This window comes from Rhopilema esculentum, chromosome 21 (assembly GCF_057945365.1).
Source record: "Rhopilema esculentum isolate cy_ngs chromosome 21, ASM5794536v1, whole genome shotgun sequence".
NCBI lineage: Eukaryota > Metazoa > Cnidaria > Scyphozoa > Rhizostomeae > Rhizostomatidae > Rhopilema > Rhopilema esculentum.
The window spans coordinates 12,438,720-12,461,708 of NC_142835.1; the positions used below are offsets into that span (position 1 = coordinate 12,438,720).

At 36.7% G+C, this 22,989-nt stretch overlaps 1 protein-coding gene across 1 annotated transcript; it reads left to right on the forward strand.

Moving 5' to 3' along the window:
* Positions 1 to 1,253: 1,253 nt before the first annotated feature.
* On the forward strand, positions 1,254 to 22,928 carry LOC135684701 (uncharacterized). Its single transcript, XM_065200335.2, has 37 exons — positions 1,254 to 1,320; positions 1,419 to 1,576; positions 2,109 to 2,301; positions 3,430 to 3,564; positions 4,118 to 4,206; positions 4,909 to 5,049; positions 5,197 to 5,292; positions 5,417 to 5,500; positions 5,964 to 6,112; positions 6,485 to 6,584; positions 6,889 to 7,044; positions 7,490 to 7,609; positions 7,875 to 7,944; positions 8,319 to 8,428; positions 8,626 to 8,795; positions 9,185 to 9,415; positions 10,023 to 10,118; positions 10,450 to 10,515; positions 10,884 to 11,005; positions 11,347 to 11,500; positions 12,644 to 12,772; positions 12,981 to 13,032; positions 13,413 to 13,562; positions 14,140 to 14,211; positions 14,344 to 14,452; positions 14,638 to 14,746; positions 16,943 to 17,035; positions 17,169 to 17,286; positions 17,664 to 17,777; positions 19,164 to 19,283; positions 19,537 to 19,630; positions 20,147 to 20,234; positions 20,367 to 20,506; positions 21,803 to 21,955; positions 22,183 to 22,281; positions 22,437 to 22,528; positions 22,792 to 22,928. The coding sequence occupies exons 1-37, from the start codon at positions 1,254 to 1,256 to the stop codon at positions 22,855 to 22,857; spliced, it is 4,305 nt and encodes a 1,434-aa protein (XP_065056407.2). The 3' UTR covers positions 22,858 to 22,928.
* The last annotated feature ends 61 nt before the right edge of the window (positions 22,929 to 22,989 follow it).

Consider the following 22,989-nt stretch of genomic DNA (forward strand, 5'->3'; position numbering starts at 1 on the left):
GTGTGGGAAGTCAATCAAAGCTGAATATTTTGTCCAATTATTTGTGGAAAGCCCCCAGGCAAGTACAGAAACAACTAATGATTCTTTACAAAGACCATTTTAAGAACCGTTTGTAATTTAGATTTAGTTTATTATAGTATCATGTATATAATTTTCGGTTGGCTTAAATTAGCATGTGAGCTAGCAATAAGCGCCAATCTTAAATAAATAAATTATTATTATTGTTATTAGTATTTTTAAGCAAGACAATAAACCTAGTTATGTTGCAATTGTGACATAAATTTCCAAAATTATTAACATCATGGTCTTTCAAGAACCACGTTAAAATCAAAGCCTTGATGTAATTGAAAACAACTGGTTTCCATTAAAATAATACAAGAAATGGAATCTTCTAAGACCCAAAATAAGCTCTTTTGAAATTTTGCTGAGATTTCCTCCTGTCTCCGAATAATTTGAAAAATTATTTCAGTGAATTTCAATGCAAATGGCGGCTGTCAAGATTCTTGGAGGTCATCTGACAAAATATAAAATAAAGCAAATGCTACTTGTCTAAAAGATTTTTTACAATTTATTAAATTTATGTTTATTTTTACAATTGAGTAAAATTGCAATCGAAAATCTTAACCAGATATCTCGTTATGTTCCACCAATTTTCTATGTTATTCTTTTAGCAAAGGATTAACCACATTTGCTTCGAGGCGATCGTCCAAATAGTTATGTCGCGTAAGTGTACTTGTAGCACTGACAGGACCGGAATAAGGTCGTACTACTGGCATTAGACCGATTTTCCCGAAGCTTAATCGGGCTAATAGTAGGGTCGTTTTATGCTGCAGCATCAGGCCCAATTGGGGAATAATCCGGCACTGAGCAATGGCAAGCTGCAAGAGTGGCAGTCTTCGTTAAACAAATGATACTAGACCCATAAATGTTATACAATGTGTTTTAACGGAATGCAAAAGGGCAAGAAAAGCTTGAATCAAGAAACAGAGTTTTATTGAATCAAGAAGCAGAGTTTTATTTCAAATGACTAACTTTCTGATGATATTTTGCTAGAGAACCAGTCGAGTTTAGACCGCATTAAAATAAATTAAATTCATGCGCTTGCTGTAATTTTCATTGCATCAGTCGAATTCTCGAATTCGGCACAGAACGTTGAGTTTTCTATTCTTTCTCACAACTCGTGTTGATCTATGGAAATTAATTTGGAACTTAAAGCGATTATACCTTACTAGAGTTGAGTAATATCAGAAACAATGGAGAAAATTGCGGTTGTTTTGGTAATATTTTCAGCTGTGGCTCGACCAAAGGTATCTGCATCAGGTAAGCTTATTATCCGTCTGTTCAAGTCGCGATTATCAAAAAAATTCGTTTTGAATCTGGCCATGAAATCAAAATTTCAAGATCATGATGCATTTAAGTTTTCTCCACAGACGAAGTGTTCATCCGTATCGTCCCATCTTCAAGGCTTGCAATTCCAAAGCTCGTAGCAGCAAACTTCCCTTTCGATCCTCCAATACTTGTCGAGGTTGTCAATAATCGAAGTGAACGGATTACCACTGGATCAAATTCAGCTTTGGTAAGAACGATTTGCTTTATTCCGTTTACTCTACCCCAAATTACCAGTTCCTATGAGAAGACACAAGCTTGTGATGGTTTTATAATTCCCAGAGTTCAGAAAATCCTCACAAGTCCACGTACATGAAGAAAGATGACACTCAGTAGTACTCCCTTTAATATTCTTGATCTGTTCCGTTATCATTTAGGATGGTTTCCTTTTCCTGCAGGATCATAAAATTAATTTCTTCTCTGAATTTAGCAACTCCAGTTTGCTAATTTTTCAGTGAATAAATTTTGCAACTTGAAAAGTCTAATGAATTTTACTACGTTGCATTTAGCTCATGAAAAATACCCCTTCGTCAGATTATTTCTAAGGACTATTTCTATTGAGAATAAGCCTGGTTTAAGTTTTAGATAAATTATACAGCTATGAGAGAAGAAAATGAAATGACACAGGACCTTTCTAGAATTAGCTGGAGCTGCTTGTTGTATCGATAGTTTCATTGCAAAAAACATTGCACTTCGATTAAGTATGTGTTTGCACTTTGCAGATTATATGGCCAGTTCTATCCAATTCATCTCTGTGCATATCGAATGATTCAAGATTCGTTTTGCAAAATGGTCTAGGTTCATTTTCTGGTTCTATTTGCTCGTCAACTCCAGAGGTCAGTATAACCTTTGCAGCAAGCACTGCCAATGGCACTGCCATTGTGTCAGAAGCAACACCGAACATCACTGTCACCGGTGGGTAGCGTTCAAGTGATATTGTGTAGTTGCTTGCAGTTTATTTTCATTGTAAATTTGCTTCATTAATTCTTTGAGACAGAATCTTGGGCAGGAGTTTTTGAATTATGTAATATTTCCTGGCCATCAGAACAGTGCATAGAAAGATGTGAAACGCCATAAACTTTTAGAATTTGAGCATCCTAACAAATGGAAATAAAAAAACTATTTGAAAGCTTTATGGCACTAGTATAGAGCGACTTTTGAGTTCGGAGCATTGACTCTAGATGTGCACAATAGAGTGCTTCTGAACTTTCAAAATGAATTTTCAAAATTGTGATGTACTTCTAGAATTCATGATCAACGTTAAAAATTATAGGGAATATTTATGACTTGATTGTTTATCCTTTCTTAATGGAATGTTTATTGTGCATTCCTTTCTTCAATCTTACTTATCCCAATGCGGCAGCGAAAATTATGGCTTCGAACCTTGAACATCACAAATTGATTAACATCCCACTAAGCCATAAAAAAGCATATCTACATCCTTGAAAAAATTGTTTGATCGCAAAAATTTGAACCGTGAAAAAGGAAAGGTTAATTACTTTGCCTCCATTTTGAAACTTTTCACCAGCATCGTTCTCGGACTAAAGCTATGTTCACATTGCTCCGGATACATTCGATAACGGCGTGAAAACGATGAAGCGTTCACATTGCTAAATAATAAATCTGGATAACAAGGAAAAATCTCGAACTGGTTTACAGACCTTGCGACTGCTAATAAACTTTTCAAACAACTAACTGCCACTAATATTCCTCCAAGTAGTGTACTAACTTCGAGTGAATCAGCCATGTTAAGAAAAGTTGGTTGTTCAAATTGGCGCGGTCTACGCATCTTGCTGTGTTGTTGTTGTTGATGTTATCGTTTTCAAAAGTATTCGTTTTCGGTGTTCACACTGCGTTTTGCGTTTTCGAAAGTCTTCGTTTTCAAAGTGCGTTTTCAAAAATCTCCATTTTTGCAGAAAGGTGAAAACGGATTCTTTTTTATCCGTTTTCACTGGAATCTGGAGCAATGTGAACGGGGCCTAATATGAAAATATCGAGCTGTCATTTTTAAAAACGTTTTGATAATTCCGTCCTCAAAAATAGGGGAAATCCACATAGCACATTTTGTAAAAGGCGTGGCGAGTGGAAATGAAGTTGCTCAGGTTTTGGTAGAAGGAGCTGTTTCGGATATCAATGAAGGAATTTCAAGATATTCGGATGGTGGATTTATTTTACCTGGTGAGATTTTGTACTGACACCTCTACTTGAAATACTTTACTTTATCTTCCATATACACAATGACAGCGCCAGCTACTACAGAGTGTGAGAGTAATGGGCGTATCCCACGAGAATACCTACTTTTTACCCCATTTCAATGCTTTATGCCTCGCGTATTTTCCTTAGGCGAACCTTAGTAAAGTATGACATACCCCTATCCAATGCATTTTTATCGTTTTGACAAAAGTTTGGTGCTAATTTCCCTCCATGAATCCCTTGGCACCACTCTTGTTCACATATTTCCAACGATCCATATCATTATCATTGCTGAAAGTGTACGATGTTATTTGTTTCAGCCCCCTGTTTCTTTATATAGGAATTTTAATTCCATTGACTGCACAACAATCAGTTGAGTCTTAATTTTATAAATTTTGCTTCATTCATTTCTATTTATTTACTCTAATGTTTATAGAGACATATAACCTATAAATCGATTTGGGATAACATCCAAGCAAGTGAAAGCTAGATTTTCCATACTGAAATCGCTCATATAAAGTATTTCTACTTTTTGTAGGGCGCAAAATTTTCATCAGAAACTACAATCATGCTGGAAGCAGAGATGAATCAATAAATGCTTATCGAAAAATGATAAAGGACCGCAAGGTTTCCTGCACTCATTTGCTTTCTTAATTTCAATTTCTGTCGGTGTTATTGATTTTAGGGCTTTGAGCGTGTTCAAGTAACTCATTTTGGCCTTTTAATCCTCCAGGAATCTTGAAGATGCCCTCAAATTCTGACACTATTCTCTCAGGGTAGTCGGGCATTCTAAATTGCATTTTAGAAAATTGAAATAGACAAACGTTTGGCAAAACTGTAATATTATGACTTTCCACTACCAGATACTCAAAGTAACCTAGAAATTCGCAATAAGATTGCAACCTTGTAACCCTCGAGCGAAGTCTGTTCAAACTACAATTGCTGCATCGGTCTTAAACTTCGTGAATAGCTGATACAAAGCAGGTGCACTTGTTGGGGAGACACGCTAGTAATTATCTGAAGGACTTTTGGCTTTCCAAATGTTTTATCATATGTAAATGCGCAGTTGTGATGGATGACGTTTCCTTCGCGAAGTGCTTGTGGCATCGTGATGATAATCTGGTTCTTATGATTGAACTGTGATGCAATTAATGATATTTGTCATTAATGGTGTTAAGCGCCTTGAGATGTAAATGGATGGAACAATGGTCTTGAACAATAGAAAACTAGACTGGAATGGTTTATTTTAAATAATTTTGGTATCGTTGGTCTTTAGAAACAAGCTTTATTGAAGGAAGACTTTCTCAACATAGAAATGTTTTTTTGCAGGTTGATCCTGCTTCGAGAGCGCAAGCAATATTAGGCTTCAACAGTAACCTTGCCTCCAGAATGCTTTTGCCAATGGCAATGATTGATCAGATATCTGTTTTGAGTTACGCCAATGATACGTTGTCAGAATTCTCCGATAAGGTATGCAAAGTTCCTTGAATTTTAAGCTCAAAATTTATGCAAAAAATTCGTTGCTTATGAATGTCTCGCATATTTATCTGCTCACAGTTTATTCCAAAATATCATCATATTTTCAAAAGTCGACAATTATATGTATTTTTATTTCAGGACAAGTATCCTTATTTCAGTCGCCTCACTTACAGCAAATCCACAAGGTACCACGGGCTAATTGTGTACCTCGTCAGCAGAAAATGGCAAGACATTGTAAGCGCTTATTCCTTGCTCTAGCTTGCATTCAAATGATTAAATCTGTGGAAAATATTTATATTAACTAAGACATGTTTATCATGTCTTCATAAATAACGTAAACCTTTACTTCTATAAATAGATCTTAGTGGAAACAGCCGATTCAAAAATTGGAAAGGAATTTGCTGACCAATGCAACAAAAGCCAAATCCGAATTCGCTATCAGGTGGGCCCATTGGTCTTTCTATACCGGCTTGGAACTACATAGAATTAAATGACAACGATTTTTCAGTGTTTGGTATTATAAAATAGAATTGTTTTTATGATGCATTTATTACTTCGGACGATTTACAAACAATGCATTCAAAAAAATTTGTCTTAGTTGCATTTCTCATCTCTTTCCAAGCCTCTTGCTTTCGATAACAAAAGGATTATTTGAGAAGCTGCAAAGCTCACACAATCGCAAGATTGCTCTCATGCAAAGATGTTAGTTAGTGCCACCAGGAAAACTTATGTCAAAGTAAAGATTTTTGTTCATTTTAGATGAATTATATTTTATGCTATGTCTGGAAAAAGTCACTTCTTCAAAACAGTTTTTTCATGGCCATTATTTTGTCACCACATTTCCTTTTTAAGATTTTTGATGTTCATCCAAGCAGTCGCTAAGTACCTAATGACAATATCTTTAGGTGACATTTCCAGTTATTGAAAACTTCAACCAAGAGCCGGCTGGGAATTTTGCAAAGCATTTTGCAAGAATTAACTCTGTTGGTACAAAGATTATTGTGACTGTTGCTAAGAAACCAACCTCGTTTTACATGTTTGCAGAAGCCATGAGGTCCGTCACATTGTTTTATTCTTTATGAAACCTTTTTTTAATTGAACCAACTCATATCATTGGCGATGGAATCATTTGAAATTCAAAAGAAATAGCAACCCCTGCCTGTGATTTCCACTTCATAATTGGTAAATGTTTTGAATAAACAGAAACTTCCGATAGTTCGAACCCTGCAGATTTTTCTTATTTTGTCTATGAATTATTACACAGAGGTTATAAAACCATGCATAATTGTTTCTATTTCAAGCTTTTGTTCTGAACAAAAAAATGGAGTGAGTAACTTATTGGGATGTAAGCAGGAGTTGGCTTAGGTATACAATGATTGCAAAAACTTTTCGTTAGATGCATCAATTCTCCTATATTTTTTCACAGCCAAAATATAACGTCAAAAAACGGCTTTCAGTGGATTGGTTTCGACTCGGAGGAGGATTTTCCGCACGCTAATCAGCCGAAAAGATGCCATGAGAGTATGGTAATTCAATCAATCACGATGAAAATCTTTAAACAATTTTATCAATAGAAGTTTGTAACGAATATTTGACTTATTGTTGGTTTTAGACCTTGTAATTCGTACTAAAAGTAGAAGCTTGTCTGAGATTATGCTTTAATTGGTTGTATACAACAGCATTACCTGCAAAACAATAGATTGTAAATAACATGGGGAATTTCGTAATTTCAAAATCTAAGACATTCTTGCCTAAATCTGTTTTCCAACTTTCCATCTTTGATTCTTAAAATATATGAAGCTTGCATTTCGGATCTGCATTATATTTTAGAAACAGCTTTGCAATTTCGCATTCAAGGGGATGACATTTGTGTCGCCTTATTACAACATCAATGGTTTTAGCTCACCTCAGTGGCAAAGCTTATGGAAAAGGTACTTTGACATTGACACTGAAAATGAACAAATGGATGCGATGACACTTTGGAAGGTCTGTTAAGATAGCCAAACTTGAATCTCATAACAATTAAAATCGTTGTATATATAATCCTTCTAATTTTACATATGTATTTCATACTTTTATGACTTTGTAGTAAATCGTCTTCTTGCGGTGGATTATGGGAAGCTCGAGCAAGAACACCTATTGATACCGCGTAACCTCGCATATACGCCCATCCTCTTTTCAAGCCAATGGCCTTGTTTATTGACCCGAAGTCATGGGGATGGGGTTATTTCATATGATTTAGAGACAGTTGTTATATCATACATTACATTTCACCTCTCTTTTTCTTCTACTAGCTCTAAAAATGCCATTTCGGAAACCCAAAACTGCTTTAAACTCGCATTTAAACCCATGGGCTAGTATTCAGGATAATACGGTATTATCATGCGATAACTGAAAACTTTTCATATCTCCATTCTCTCGACTTTTGCAGAGTGGCGGTGCCGGGGGTCTTGCTTACGATGCAGTTCACATGTATGCATTTCCAATCAGAAAACTGATTGATATGAACATGACTGTAACAGGCCCAGCCGTAGCAAAGACAATCCGATCCGTAAGTTTATGCATGAAATTTTCCTGTTGTTTTGCTAAATTCTCGAAAATTTGCTCCAAAGCTTCGATCCAGACAGAAATTTCAAACGCTTATGTTTATCGCGAAAGAAGCAGACTCTAAATTCTCCCGATTGACACGAAAACTAGTTTTTCATTTGCAGTTATAAAGTCATCTATGAAATTTTAAAAATTTATTTGAAAAAATTAGTGCTTACGGTGAATTCAAACGGAAATTATGGAGTAATCGATGCTGAATTTCTTTCTAGATCCAATTTTCAACTGGCATGATGTCGAATCTTTCAATGACCTCGAATGGGGAACCATCTAAGTTTTTAGGTGAGGATGTTTTCAAGTGTCAGAAAGTGTTTTTTATGTCTTAAGACTGTTTGCCTTGCGTTTCTATAACTCGGGTAATTAATTAATTTATATATTTTGAAATAGAAATTTTCGTTAGGGTCTTGAAGGCTCTATCGAAACTTGCAATAGTTGATGTTTTTGACTCCCCTTTGAATGAAGCTCATTTCTTTTTAAGAGCCTTCGACGAAGGGGGCTGGGGCCATGCCCCCCCCCCCCCCCCCCCCACTTTTTTGTAGAACAATATAACTTTTCGCAACATCTTTTGTTAACGTTAATAAATTTTCCCTTGGCGCCCACCCTACTTTCCAACCTTTGTCGGGGCCCATGTCTGTGACGTACAAACTTTTCATCAGGCAGATTGTCGCTGGTCTGGCCGAATCAAGACTCTTTTGATCATTTTCACGGTGGCAAAGTCCAAGCAGGTTTGATTGAGCCATGGGACTGGAGTCTTGCAAGGGTTCTGGTAATTATCACTAAGTCCAATCACTCAAATTTATAAAAACTGCTACAAAATATAAGTTTACCTAGTCGTTTTTGGCCAGTATTTTTACAAGCCATGCTCATTTACCAACCAGTAACATTTCATTGTATTTGCATTCTCTGATTTTGTCTGAGTAACTTTTGCTCCAACATTCAATCAGTTTGAGAACTCTTTTTTAGAGCAACCCTACAAATGGTTTCTTCATTATTGAGCCCCCCGAATCAAATTATTCCGTCGAGGTTAAATCTGATGGTGGGCCGCATATGGTGCATACAATTGACTGGATGCATGATGCTGCGTTAAAAACTGGCTATATAAAGACTGGGCCTACATTTCGCAATCTTAGAAGGTATTGCCAAGATATATTACGTAAATGTAAAAACCCTATCCTCGTTATGTTAAAAGATTCCTTAAAAGAGTGGTGCACAATTTTCCAATGCAGGGTTTATTAAATAAAGGAATTTTTATCACTCAACTGTTCAGAAACATCTCAATGTGTTTGTGCTGCCTTTTGATTTTTATATGGCAATTCATCTTGAGCTTACGGAGTGTGACAAATAAGAAAGGCAGGCCATTTTAATTACGCATTGCAAAGTTCTATTCTTAAAGAACAAAATATTTTCGTCTTTGTTTATAACTGCTCAAAATTTGAGTTTACAATGTTACAAATTACGATTTATCACTGCACTTTGAATTAAGCCATGTAATCACGTTTTATCGGCTTGTCTTTCTTTTCAGATATCGCTCATTTCGTGGTCTATTCTCTCTTGGTGACCAAGTGCAAGTAGAAGAGAGTTGGGAATTTGCCCAACGTCACAAAAGAGAAAGAATATGGCTAGAAGAAATTGAGAGGGAAGAATTCATCCCTTTGCCATTTCGTTGTGAGTTGGGATGCGGAGGAAACAATAGTGATCCAGAGGACTTCAACTTGTACGACAATGGGTATTGCGCAGGAGAAAACATGTGCATGTGAGTCTCTTATTACATGTGAGACATGTTTAAACATGTTGCACTGTTCTGGAATTTATATTTTATAGCCTTACATGGTTAAGAGTAGCCTTCTCACAGACGAAGACGGCCAGGCATTTAAATACCGAGGTTGTAGGGGTGACGTTATTTGAATTAGTCGGAAAATTTAAGAGTAATCGGAAAGTACAATGCTTATTTACATCGAGGAATGATATAACATAACCTAAATCCAAGAAATCTTTCATCTCAGAAAGGAAACGAACCAACTGTATAATGCTAGGGCTTCTGTAATTAAAGGTTTAATCTACTTTAAGAACAAAGTTACAATTAGCTTATTGTGAGTCCGAAAATTTGTAACCTTCATCCCCCCCTCCCTCCAAACAAATTATCCCTTAATTTTCCAGTGAAGCCACTGAAAATTTGAAAGCTATTTATGAAAGACAAAAACATTCATAAATCGATGACTTTATCCATGGTTCCTAATATCTGGGGACCAAATGTCTTATTTTTTTCGGTTCTTTTTAAACTTTCGAAAGTAAGTAAAGTGCTATCGTTTACCAGCTCATTTATCAAATGCTGATTGCTGAGCTAAAAATTCAATTTTCAGATGTTTCAAAGATTCAGTGGGCAATGCATTATGGGATTCTAAAAGATGCAGTAATCCTGTATGCAAAAGTGGTTGCATCCATGGAAACTGTTCAAGGTAACTTGATTGGTTGCCTTAAATCGTAAAATGTTGTGTGCAAAATTTTACTGTTGTTTTATTAAGATGTTATAAGTTTATCTCTTCTGTTTGTTTAGTTCTTCAAAGTTGGACAATGTCACATTCTAGGTATACTCTTGTTTAGGGCAATGTCTCTTCTCGAGCACAATCGACGAAATGAATTTGCAGCGTCTACAGTTATTGACTTGATTTTCCCAACAAATTTCAGGTTTTTTTGCTGAAATGTACAAATTAATGCTTCTATTGTGCTAGTTTGCTGCATTTTGGAGAATATTACGTGATAACGGTAATCCTTTTGACTGGTAAACAGGCCTAATCATTGTCAATGTGAAGCTGGATGGCAGGCAACAGATTGCAGCGTTCCCATCTGTACTACGTAAGCATTTTGCCGTGTTTTTTTAAAAAATTCTTCAAATTACACAAAAGTTCTCTAAGATTCTATTTGCAAAAATTTAACCACGTTTTTCTAGGGAGATTTAATACGAGAGATTGAATTTTTTGATCCTCATTCCTCCATTTCGTAAACCTGCCTCACCCTTAACCATGCCCATAACCTCACACAAATTTTACCTTGATTAACTAGAGACATCTATTACGAGAGATTTAATTGCCAAATTCCTCATTCCTCCATTTTGTAAACTTGCTTCACCATATCTACAATTTCACTGCTGTATTATTAGCATCCGCATACTCTTAAATGCAATATTATTTTAAATTTCTTTGATAAATCTCTTTTAATAACAGCACAAGCTGCAGTCCCGAAGGAGGCTACTGCATTGCACCATCAGTATGCTCGTGTAGAAAGAATTTTTACGGCTACGGCTGCTCTAAAAAATGTGCATGTAAATATGGAATGTGCAACTCAGGTACTTGTTTAAGTTCTTCTTCAAATTGAGTTCCAAGCAACCTTTGATATTTCAATTTGACGATTAGGATCAATTTTGCAACAATGAAAGTGCAAAATGCATGATATTACGGATAAATTGTCTTTACTATTTAGACAGTCTTCTCTCAATGTATTGCTAGAAAGTTTCAAAAGTACTTTAAATCATCCGTTTACGGGCATGCCAAACAGGGATTCACCCTAACTTGTTCCCTCCTGCAATTCACAATGTGCTCTATTTTCTTTCTCGTTCCTTCTAATAGTCTTGTTTAAGTTACATGGGGATGTGTATTTTATAATGGAAATTCTGCATTGCTCATTCAGGGCAGTTTGGTGATGGAGCATGCTTGTCGTGTGATACTGGCTACGTTGGTGAAAATTGCACAGTCAGTATATATGCTGTCGTGTTTCCCATGATTATAGGCCTGGCATTACTTTCAGCTATTATGACGTCATGCATTAGCTGCTACATGCGAAGGTAGAGATCCTTGACAAATTATTTCATATCTTTAATATTTTTACCGAATCTTTTACAATGTAGCTAAAATCTTAGATTGACCGATTTATTTCCAGATGGCTTCATAAATCTTGCTTTACATTAGACATATGCGTTATTCTAAAATTCGATGCAGTGGAATCCCGATATAACGAACCCCGGATATAACGAACTTCCCGGTAGAACGAACTAAATGTTCAGTCCCTTGGATTCTGCCTAACAAACTCCTTACAAATTCTCTCGGTATAACGAACCCCGGATATAAAAAACTCTCGTTATTACGAACCAATTTTTAGGTCCCTTCATCATAATTACCCGCGATATAACGAACTTTTCATAAATTGTTAATCTGTTTTTTTTGCTTAATTATTTTTTGTGTTCATTTATCACTTTCTCTTGGGGAAAATCATTATTATCATCGGCAAAAGATGCTGATGATTCATATCCAGCACTGTCTGATGGACGCAGAGGACGAGATGAAGTTTGATCCCGTCAAAAATTACGGCAAATGAGTACATCGACGCTAACGAACACCTTCTTACAAATGAGACATTGGCAACGAGTGACGACAAAATTTTATTGAGAAACCCAGATGGAGAAGCAGAAAAAAGAATGTGAAGTAATCGATAACGAAATTCAGCTGCCAACTAGAAGTGAAGTGATGTCTGCTTTGCCAATGTCTGGGTCCCAAATTATAAGAAGGACATAATGATATGAAGTGATGTCTGCTTTGCCAATGTCTGGGTCCCAAATTATAAGAAGGACATAATGATTTTCATTTTCTATGACTAACCATATTGACTAACCTATGACTAACCATTAGAAATATTTGAATCCAGCTTGGTTTTTTGGAGTAAAATGTGCACAGAAGTTGGAGATAGCCTAACAAGCCCACCAAAGGAATTTTTGGTGTTTACTACGAAAAGACCTAAAAAGCGCTTCTCCCGGTTTAACGAACTCCTAATATTACGAACTATTTTCTGGTTCCCTTCAGAGCTCGTTATATCGGAATTCCATTTAGTTGAAACACGACAAGGTAAAAAGTATCATTTGACTAGACCTCATCCTTTTCGCAGCATATATCGATATAATTGATAGTCAAAAAAGCTTTGGTTCAACATCTAGATCCAAAATAAAGGCAGAGCTGCTTAACGATGACTGGGTTGTGACGTGGTCTCAAGTCAAAAGATCGGACAAACGAGCAGAGAGAAACATGTTCTTCGGCAAAGACACTCTCAATGAGTCACGTGCCAGGTACTTTTCATGCCCATTTGCTAAGCTAAGCTTATATACTGCCTTATAAATGAATTGCATTTATAATAGGTCATCTACGAAGAAATCTACTCAAAATTTTGCTCTTTTTTGGGATCTTATGTCTGCATGTTATAAATCTTATTATTTGGTTGTAAATTAAAGTCATTTGATGAAAAGTCGTTGTTTTCACTTCTATCAACATCCCCAGGTCAAAGAGACTAAACACAGGGACTTGGAAAGGCATTGATGTATACTTTCAGGTAAAGAGAATATGGATTTTCATCATATGCCTGCACTGTTAGGAAACTGAGCTAAGCAAGGCCTTATGCTGCTTAAACGATTAATTGGTTAGTGAAGTAGCTCTTTCCTTAAATATGGCTATAGTTTAGTCGCTCTTTTGTTTAAAAAAGGCTATAGTTTAATGGCTCTTTTGTTCGAATAAAGGTATAGTGTAGTGGATGTTTTTGTCAAATATGGATTTTGCAGAGTATCACATCAAAATGTTTCAAAGACTAGTGCTCTTTAATACCTTTAAACATTTGTGTTTCGTCTACAATGTCTTCCCCAGATACTTTTTGTTAATTTTTTTTATCAGCGCAGAAATCAATTGATATAAGGAATTAACCATTTTATTTCATAGAAATTCAACAAACCATCGATAATGGCAACAGATTCACTGCGACTAGATGTGAAGATTTTAAAAGTTCTGGAACACCAAAACCTCGTTCGTTTTGTTGGAGCTTGTCTTGCGTCACCCAACGTCGCTGTTTTAACAGAGCTAGCTGCCAAGGTATCCCTCGCTCTGTTTTGTCTACAATGCTAGGATATGGCATTTTGTCAATGGACTATCCTGTAGACCAGCCACATAGTAGAAATAAGTAGCAATTATAGGAGCGACTAGAAGTAGTAAATTGCTATATTGCTCAGATCTTTCGATTTAGATTCGCTGCATCGCTACTTCCTCAGCAATGCAGTTCTATATTGCATGGTGAGATTGATAAATTATAAACCTAAAAAAGTATGAAGCTACTAAAAAAGTCAAATTTCAGTGATGTTATTGCGTCACATGTCAAAGTTGAAATTTCTTATCTGACCTCGCTACTCCTGATTTAAAGAAAAAATGACTGAACATACTCGCTGCCAGTGGATATATGCATTGCTTCAGAATATGTGCATTGCTTGATCGTCACTCTGCAAAAAACAAAATGTGCCAATGCCTCTCGCACTGCAAAATCTCAACAATTCGTACATTCTGGCTCATTACACTTTCCAGCTTATCTTATAATACCGAGAAATAATTAAGATTAATGTAAACAAGAGGTTTGTTTTCTGCTATTTCTGCTAATTCGGAAGACCTTTCATCCTAGGGGAGTTTGGACAACATTCTCAAGAACAAAGAAATAAAACTGCCCTGGATTTTTATGTACTCTTTGATGAAGGTGATCGTTTTCTAGCATTATATCTACTCAAAATATTTTCCTTTTCTGCCTTATTCAAATTCGTTGACATATTCAAAACATTCTAATTTTCATTCAAAAAATATTAATTTCATTCATGTTTATTATTCACAGGACATTTGCTGTGGATTGGAGTATCTTCATCAAAGTGAAATAGGATCTCACGGACGGCTAAAATCTTCTAATTGTCTTATTGACAGCAGGTGGACATTAAAGCTATCAGGTAAAGCATCTGCTCTGGTTTGGGAGCACTACAAAATATTATTGAGAAAAATTCAGCCTGACATAAGTAACAGCCCGATGCGATGCACAATCAGAGATTGGTCTCAATCTCCAATTTTGCTTTGATTAGCTGAACGGAATATGCTCCTACTTATCAAATTCATTTGCATCTGCATTTTGCAATAGGATTTGGTTTACGAAGTTTTCGTGAAGAGAGAGAAGATCTTTCCAAAGTCAGCCTGGCAAAACGCAATACATTTCCCATTGACATTGAGGCAGCAGAAGATGGCTATTTGTACGTACCGACCTTTTGTTAAGATAATGTCTTTTTTTAGTGTGGTTCTCGCGGAAAGCTTTCTTTCATAGCCTTCTTCCTACTGCCTTTCTTCTTCTTCTTTCCGCCATAGCCATTCTTCACTATAATTCTCCAAAGCCTTCGTTTTTACTGCCTTTCTTCTTCTTCTTTCCGCCATAACATTCCTTCACTATAATTCTCCAAAGCCTTCTTCCTATTGCCTTTCCTCTTCCACTATCCAATTAAACCATTCTTCGCTGTTATTCTTCCGTAGCCATCTTCCTCTAGCCTATATTATACCCCTTTCTTCCATAGCCATCTTCACTTTCATTCTCCAAAGCCTTCTTCCTATTGCCTTTCCTCTTCCACTATCCCATTAAACCATTCTTCGCTGTTATCCTTCCATAGCCATCTTCCTCTAGCCTATATTATACCCCTTTCTTCCATAGCCATTCTTCACTTTCATTCTCCAAAGCCTTCTTCCTATTGCCTTTCCTCTTCCACTATCCCATTAAACCATTCTTCGCTGTTATTCTTCCGTAGCCATCTTCCTCTAGCCTATATTATACCCCTTTCTTCCATAGCCATCTTCACTTTCATTCTCCAAAGCCTTCTTCCTATTGCCTTTCCTCTTCCACTATCCCATTAAACCATTCTTCGCTGTTATCCTTCCATAGCCATCTTCCTCTAGCCTATATTATACCCCTTTCTTCCATAGCCATCTTCACTTTCATTCTCCAAAGCCTTCTTCCTATTGCCTTTCCTCTTCCACTATCCCATTAAACCATTCTTCGCTGTTATCCTTCCATAGCCATCTTCCTCTAGCCTATATTATACCCCTTTCTTCCATAGCCATCTTCACTTTCATTCTCCAAAGCCTTCTTCCTATTGCCTTTCCTCTTCCACTATCCCATTAAACCATTCTTCGCTGTTATCCTTCCATAGCCATCTTCCTCTAGCCTATATTATACCCCTTTCTTCCATAGCCATTCTTCACTTTCATTCTCCAAAGCCTTCTTCCTATTGCCTTTCCTCTTCCACTATCCCATTAAACCATTCTTCGCTGTTATCCTTCCATAGCCATCTTCCTCTAGCCTATATTATACCCCTTTCTTCCATAGCCATTCTTCACTTTCATTCTCCAAAGCCTTCCTCCTATTGCCTTTCTTCTTCTTCTTTCCGCCATAGCATTCCTTCACTTTAATTCTCCAAAGCCTTCTTCCTATTGCCTTTCTTCTTCCACTATCCCATTAAACCATTCTTCGCTGTTATTCTTCCGTAGCCATCTTCCTCTAGCCTATATTATACCCCTTTCTTCCATAGCCATCTTCACTTTCATTCTCCAAAGCCTTCTTCCTATTGCCTTTCCTCTTCCACTATCCCATTAAACCATTCTTCGCTGTTATTTTTCCATAGCCATCTTCCTCTAGCCTATATTATACCCCTTTCTTCCATAGCCATTCTTCACTTTCATTCTCCAAAGCCTTCCTCCTATTGCCTTTCTTCTTTCTTCTTTCCGCCATAGCATTCCTTCACTATAATTCTCCAAAGCCTTCTTCCTATTGCCTTTCCTCTTCCATTATTCCATTAAACCATTCTTCGCTGTTATTCTTCCATAGCCATCTTCCTCTAGCCTATATTATACCCCTTTCTTCCATAGCCATTCTTCACTTTCATTCTCCAAAGCCTTCTTCCTATTGCCTTTCCTCTTCCACTATCCAATTAAACCATTCTTCGCTGTTATTCTTCCATAGCCATCTTCCTCTGGCCTATATTATACCCCTTTCCTCCATAGCCATTCTTCACTATAATTCTCCAAGGCCTTCTTCCTATTGCCTTCCTTTATATATTTTTTTCAGGGCCCATGCCATGAAGTTGAACGTAGAGGGGCAAGGCTAAGAAAAGTATGGGTCACCGCTTCATTCACTTTTTATTGCATCTTTGAAATTATTTGCTTCGGAAACAAGTTGGGAGGCCATGCCCTGCCTCCCCCCGGTGGCGTGGGCCCTCTTCTTCCATGGCCGTTCTAATAGTTCTCCACTGTCATCTTCCTATTGCTTTTCCACAGTCTTTGCCTGTCATTTTCATGGCAGCCTATTTCCATGATAATAGTTCAGAATTAAAGCAATTTCTATTGCTACAAGAAAAGCCTTTTATTCCAGGCTTTCATTGAAGTACTGCCATCGTCTCTTTTAGTCACCTTCTATGGACTGCTCCTGAAATTCTGAAAACAGGTGTCCAAAATTTGGACCAAGTTGGCTACGGCACAAAGGAAGGAGATGTCTACAGGTGATTCAAGCATGGTTTTGATAAATTATGCACAAAAGTGTTTTGTTATTCTGTTAATGAGACATTGCGACGTTCGGTTGATGTTTTGTCTTCATTATTGACTGAATATTACCTTTCTTTTGTTCAATTGTAGCTTTGCTATTGTATCCTCGGAAATTTGCACGCGCGAAAGCCCGTTTGAGAAGCTGTTTCTTACCAACAAAGAAAAGATTGAACTAATTGCTGGTAACACCACTCCTGCCATCACCCGGGTAAAGTATTTAAAAACTCTAGCAAGTTACTTTGATTATCGTGGTTTTTTAACCTATAATATGGTTGAAAAATTGCTAGCAACGTGAATGTGATTAGCATCTCGGCTTCTGGATACAAACAAGCACCTAAAATGCAATTTTTTGATTTTGAATTTTAAATTAACAAGCACTGCTCTGTTTGATTTATTGCTGAACGGTTTAAAGCTCAAAATTTTGCAAAACCATTTTTTTTCCTTGGACCATGGCATTGCAGTAAAATTTTCAAATTAGTATCTGTTCTTATTTCAAAGTTAATTTCCTAAGAATACTTTTAACGCACACGATAGAATATAACAGCAAACTGTAACGCTTTAATATTTGTTCTTATTCGAAAAAAGATTTGGAATACTTACCTCGCAAGCAAGAATACTGAGGCTGGCTCTCCAGTAAGGCCGTGTATTGCACAGTCACAGTGGCCCGTAGAGCCAGAGCAAAGCAAGCCGTTGAGACTGGTGAGACTTCTTATAAGTTGATTTTTAATTGGGACAGGGTAGGCAGCTAGCGTCTTTATTTAAAGCAAGATTTTCAACAAAAGCCTGTTTGTGGAAAGACTTTTACTTTCTAACACTGATATTTAGGAACTGCTCGTGTTTGTGCTTTCATGCTACTTCCGTAAGAACGAGGCTCGCAGCTTCTCTAGGCCTTAGACCTTACGCCGGTCAACCATGTTTCAAATCTAAACGAGAAAACTAGCAGGATAGTCCAACTATTATCTGGTAGTAGAAGCGAATATATTTGGACAGGTGCCGTTATTTGGACAGGTGCCAGGAAACCTCGGTTTTTGCGTATTTGAGAAGAGACATCAAGTCTTTGCAACTACTTTTCCTCATCAAGAAATAACTTTGAAAATTGAAACAACATGGCACAATGCAAGCTTGGGAAGTGTTTTTCAAACTTCTTCTTGAAAGTGAAGCTTGTCTTGACTGCTAAAATACCCAGACTGCCAGATGAATAAAAACCAAACTGCCGACAAAATTTGAGCCTGTCAAATATTTCTAATTAATTAATAACATTAACATTAAACATCTAGGGACGGGGCTTTAGGGGGCTAAATCTGTAATGTAGTAAATTTGTAAAGTTATGCAGGATCATGCAACTTCTATAGAAAATTTGGAAGCATTGATTCATACCTCTAATAGTTGCAGTGAAAAAAGTAACTGAAAGGTTCAGTCTTCTAATTTCAAGCCACTTCGGATGCATGGATGGTAAAATGTGGTAAAATGGGTGGTATAAAACCGCTATTTTGACACATAACTTTGATCAAGATGATTTTTAAGGGGAATGGAAGTGAAAACCAACATCTAAGAAAAACAGAGCATTGCTTCTACGATTCCCTTCTGGGTTATGATGTCAGAACAGATTCGATTCTTCTATGTTTTGCTTTATGGTTCTATAACAGCCATGAGCAACCTGTTGATTTCCTTTACCATATGACTGGCAGTTTCAAATAAGCTCTTAATATGCTTTGCGTCGCTTGGTAAATTTTCTGTCTGCTCCATTACACCAGAATTGTTCTTTAATCCAACAATTGCAGCTGTTAATCTTAAAATTCTGCAATCTTTGCAACGACCAAGTAACAAAGCAAGGCATTTATGAATTATTTATCTATTTCTTTTTTCCAAAATAATGCGCTTATTCTGTAAGCCTTTCAACTTATTCAAAGGTTTCTTCGTTCCTTGCTTTTGCATACTGCAATTGTGTCTTGCTTGATATAAACATATGTCATTATGCAACTATTCAGAAAGTGTTTGCGAATTGCAAAATATCTTTGTTGCACAATTTTGAGCCTCCTGAACCTTGGTAAGCATTTGAAACGGCTGCTTCATCTGTTCTTTCAGTTGATTGATCGGTGCTGGACAAGTGATCCTTCCCTGAGACCAATCCCAAAGGATGCACTAAAGAACCTCGAAAGAGTCGATCCTGATAACGGGCAGGCTATGAACAAACTTGTTACCATGGTGAGTTTTCGGTCTATTTTCTTTGGGTCTTCAAGGTTTTGGTAGCAATGATTGTCAATGAAGTATCCTAGAAATACTACTTGCCTTTTATATGGCTATCGCATCTAAACCTTTTTTCATTTACAATTGTTTATTTTTCTAGAGAAAATCGACTCAGAACATTAGGAAATTCTTTTCATTTCTGAGACACACTATTTTTCCCTTTATACACAGTTTTTTGCCTGAATTAGTAATGAAAAGCTTTGTTTTTTAGCTTGAAAGATACTCTAATAATTTAGAGGACATTGTCAACGACAGAGCAAAGGCACTCAACCAAGAGAAGCAAAAGACAGAAAACCTTGTCTCGCGTGGGTGTCATTTTCCGATTTTTATATACCTTGCCACATCGCATTGCTTTTCGAGCCAACAAGTTCTTTCATGCTGCTGTCAATCAATATTTAATGGCTAACTAACTCTAATGTAAAATTTTAATTTTTTTCCGAGAATAATCCTAAATTAATCCAATTTGATCTATCGTTAGAAATGAGACAAGAAGTCTTGCATTTGCCTGTGCCTCACCTCACCACAAAATTTATGATTGTTCTAGGTTGAAATTTTTTCAGTTATTTCAACGGAGATCGATGTTTGCGGCAAGTTGCAATGCGCTAAGATACGCTGAATCGTTAAGTTGCTGATAACATTTCGACAATCACAAAATTTTTTTAGCTGAGATTTGCAAAAATCTTTCTTCTAGTGGGAAAAGATTTCAAGATTGAGTTGCGTAATCAGTTATGTTCTAGGTAAAATTCAATATCCTCTCCAACATATTTTCTGAACACTCCAATGACTTGTTGCTTGAAGCGATCTATTTCTTGTGATTTTAGGTTTATTACCAAGGCCTATAGTTGAGGACCTGAAACTTGGCAAGAACATTGAAGCTGAAAAGTTTGAGTGTATTTCGGTTCTCTTCAGGTATTCATTTTTAGTCATAGCAGGCTATGCTGTTCTAATTTACATCAAATTTTGCAAAACTCCATTGGAAAGCGTTTTCACATTGACAAAGCAACTGTTCGCTTCTTATTACTAGACTTTATCTCCTTTCAGTGACTTGGTTGACTTTCACACGATCTCCGACCTCAGTAGTCCGTTTCAAGTTATAGAGACACTCAACGACCTCTACAACCGCCTCGATTCTGTTGTCATGGGTTTTGATGCGCACAAAATCGAGACTGTCGGTTCCTCCTGTAAGTGATCTGTTCAATTCTGCGATATTTTCAATGCATTTAAAATCTTCAACATTTCAACATTTCAGCGTTTAAAATCTTCAAAATGACTTTTATATCTTAAACTTTGACATTTTTTGGCAAAGACAGTACCAAGAGGTTAAAGCTTGCTAGGACCTAAATTTGCCTAAAAGCCAGAAAATGATTTAGTCTATTTATTCCATCTCTTTGCATCGATACAAAGTACGAAAATTTGTGCAGGGAGGAAGACATAACAAATATGAGAACAAAGCGAATCAAAAGCATCTGTTTCCCTACTGGCTTTTTTCGATCCGTATCCTGATATAAGTGTGAGAAGGAAGAACCGCAGGATAGGCTGTCCGCCGGATTCTGTGAATCTTGCAATGAGTGTTGTTATGAAAGATATACAGGAACAAAGCAATATGACGACGAGAATCCAATGTCACGAGAGAAAATTTTCAAAATAAATCAAATTTAAGAAATATAATAATATTTCGCCCCGGCATACGGGGCTTCATCACAGTAAATGAAACGAACGAGTGAATGAATTTGAAATGTGAGATGGTGTTGAATGGTGTGAATGCAGCGCAGTGGAGAAAAAAATTGGATGATGGAAGTGGGGGAGGGAAGGATGGTGGATGATGTGAGGGAATGTGGTTGGTGCTGTAGAAATTGATGTAATGGGATGATAATGATGACTATGAATGAGTATAAACAAACAATAATAATAATAATGATTGTGCTGGAACTGAGAATAATGGAATGTTGATGTTATAATGGTGGTGATGATGATTAAAATGTTAGTAAAAACATGATTTGGGTTGTGAAGATGGTGTGATAGGTGATTAATTGTGTTGTAAAGTTAATGGTTCTGGGTTCTGTTCATGCCGTTGAGGGTGAGGGTGTTCGCCAGGCCAATGAGATATTGCTCTTTAGCTCGACGAACACTCTCTCGTTTGTCATGAAGTCTAAGTAATGGTGCAATGGCAAGGTCGTTGATAGTGTGTGCTTGGCTGCAGAAATGTTCTGCACTGTATGCCGGGGCGAAATATTAGTATTCGTTTAATTTAATTCATTTGAAAATTAATCTCATAACATTAGATTCTCGTCGCCGTTTTGCTTTGTTTCTGAATTTTATCCTCGTCCTGATATAAGACTTGATCACTTTGTAGTCATTATCAACCTTTAAATTCTCCATTCAGATAAATTGTATGAACGATGACAAAGTGCTATTAGATAATATGTTAAATGTCACGAGAACGACGTTTTGAGCATTCATACTCTGTTTCATTACAGACATGGTGGTATCAGGCCTCCCTATCCTGAATGGCGACAGACATGCAGAGGTGATTTCCGACATTGCCCTTGAGTTTATAGAAGTAGCGAGAAGCATGCGCATTCGCCATCTACCTGGAACTCAGCTGCGCCTTCGCATTGGCATCCACTCAGGTCCGTGCAGCTCGCTGCAATGTACATCCGTGCCTCTTTCCTTTCACATCATTCATTTTCTGTGTACTTATTATTACTCAACAAGTATTGTAATTCTCGTATCAAACACGTAAACAATTTTACCTTCAGCGTTTTGGACACGGAAACTTATTCATGATATTAAACTTTTCGAATGTTGCTTTAACTCAATGCTTCTACCGTTGCATTGATGATTCTTGTGTTTTTAGGCGACGCAGCTGCAGGAGTGGTTGGTCTGAGAGTGCCCCGTTATTGTGTTTTTGGTGGTACAGTCAACATTGCGTCCAACATGGAAGCGACGTGTGAACGTAAGGCTTGCTTTCTTTCAAAATTGTGGAATTTTCAATAAATGACTTCTTGGTCCATTCAACACCAAAGGGTTTTTCAGTTAAGGCTACTTTTGCTTTGAGAAAGCCTGAATTTCTGCAAATTTTAAAATACAAATGACTTTTTTTGCTTTTAGCAATGAGGATTCAATTGACAAATGACTCAATGCAGCTGATTAGAAATTCTGGAAACTTCAAAGTTGAGTTCCGTGGTGGTTTTGATTATAAGGTAATCATCTTTCGTGGTAACAGACAAATAATGGTAATAACAACGATAGAAATGTAAATACTCAAAAACTACAGCAACTTTCTCGTAAGAAAACTGGCTTACAATCACATCTTCGTGTCATCACTGCAAAATTATCACCGTCTTCGAATTGAATGATTTAAACCTTTAACTATTTCTATTTGAAGTTATTTTGACTGTCTTAGAAAAATAATGTAAAATGTTTTATCAAGATAAGCGAAATTCTATACAATGTTATTTTATAGGATTGTGGCTACATCGAATCATGGTGGCTGATTGGCAGAACATCAAATCCTGATGAGGAAAATTAGAGCGAAAATTATATGCCCTAAAGGCCTACAAATTCCTTGTAGCTGTAACTTTATAGAAAAAGCGTATAGAAAAAAAGATAAAAAAATCTAGTTTCTTTGACAAATACAGCCTCGAATCGTGTAATTAACTAG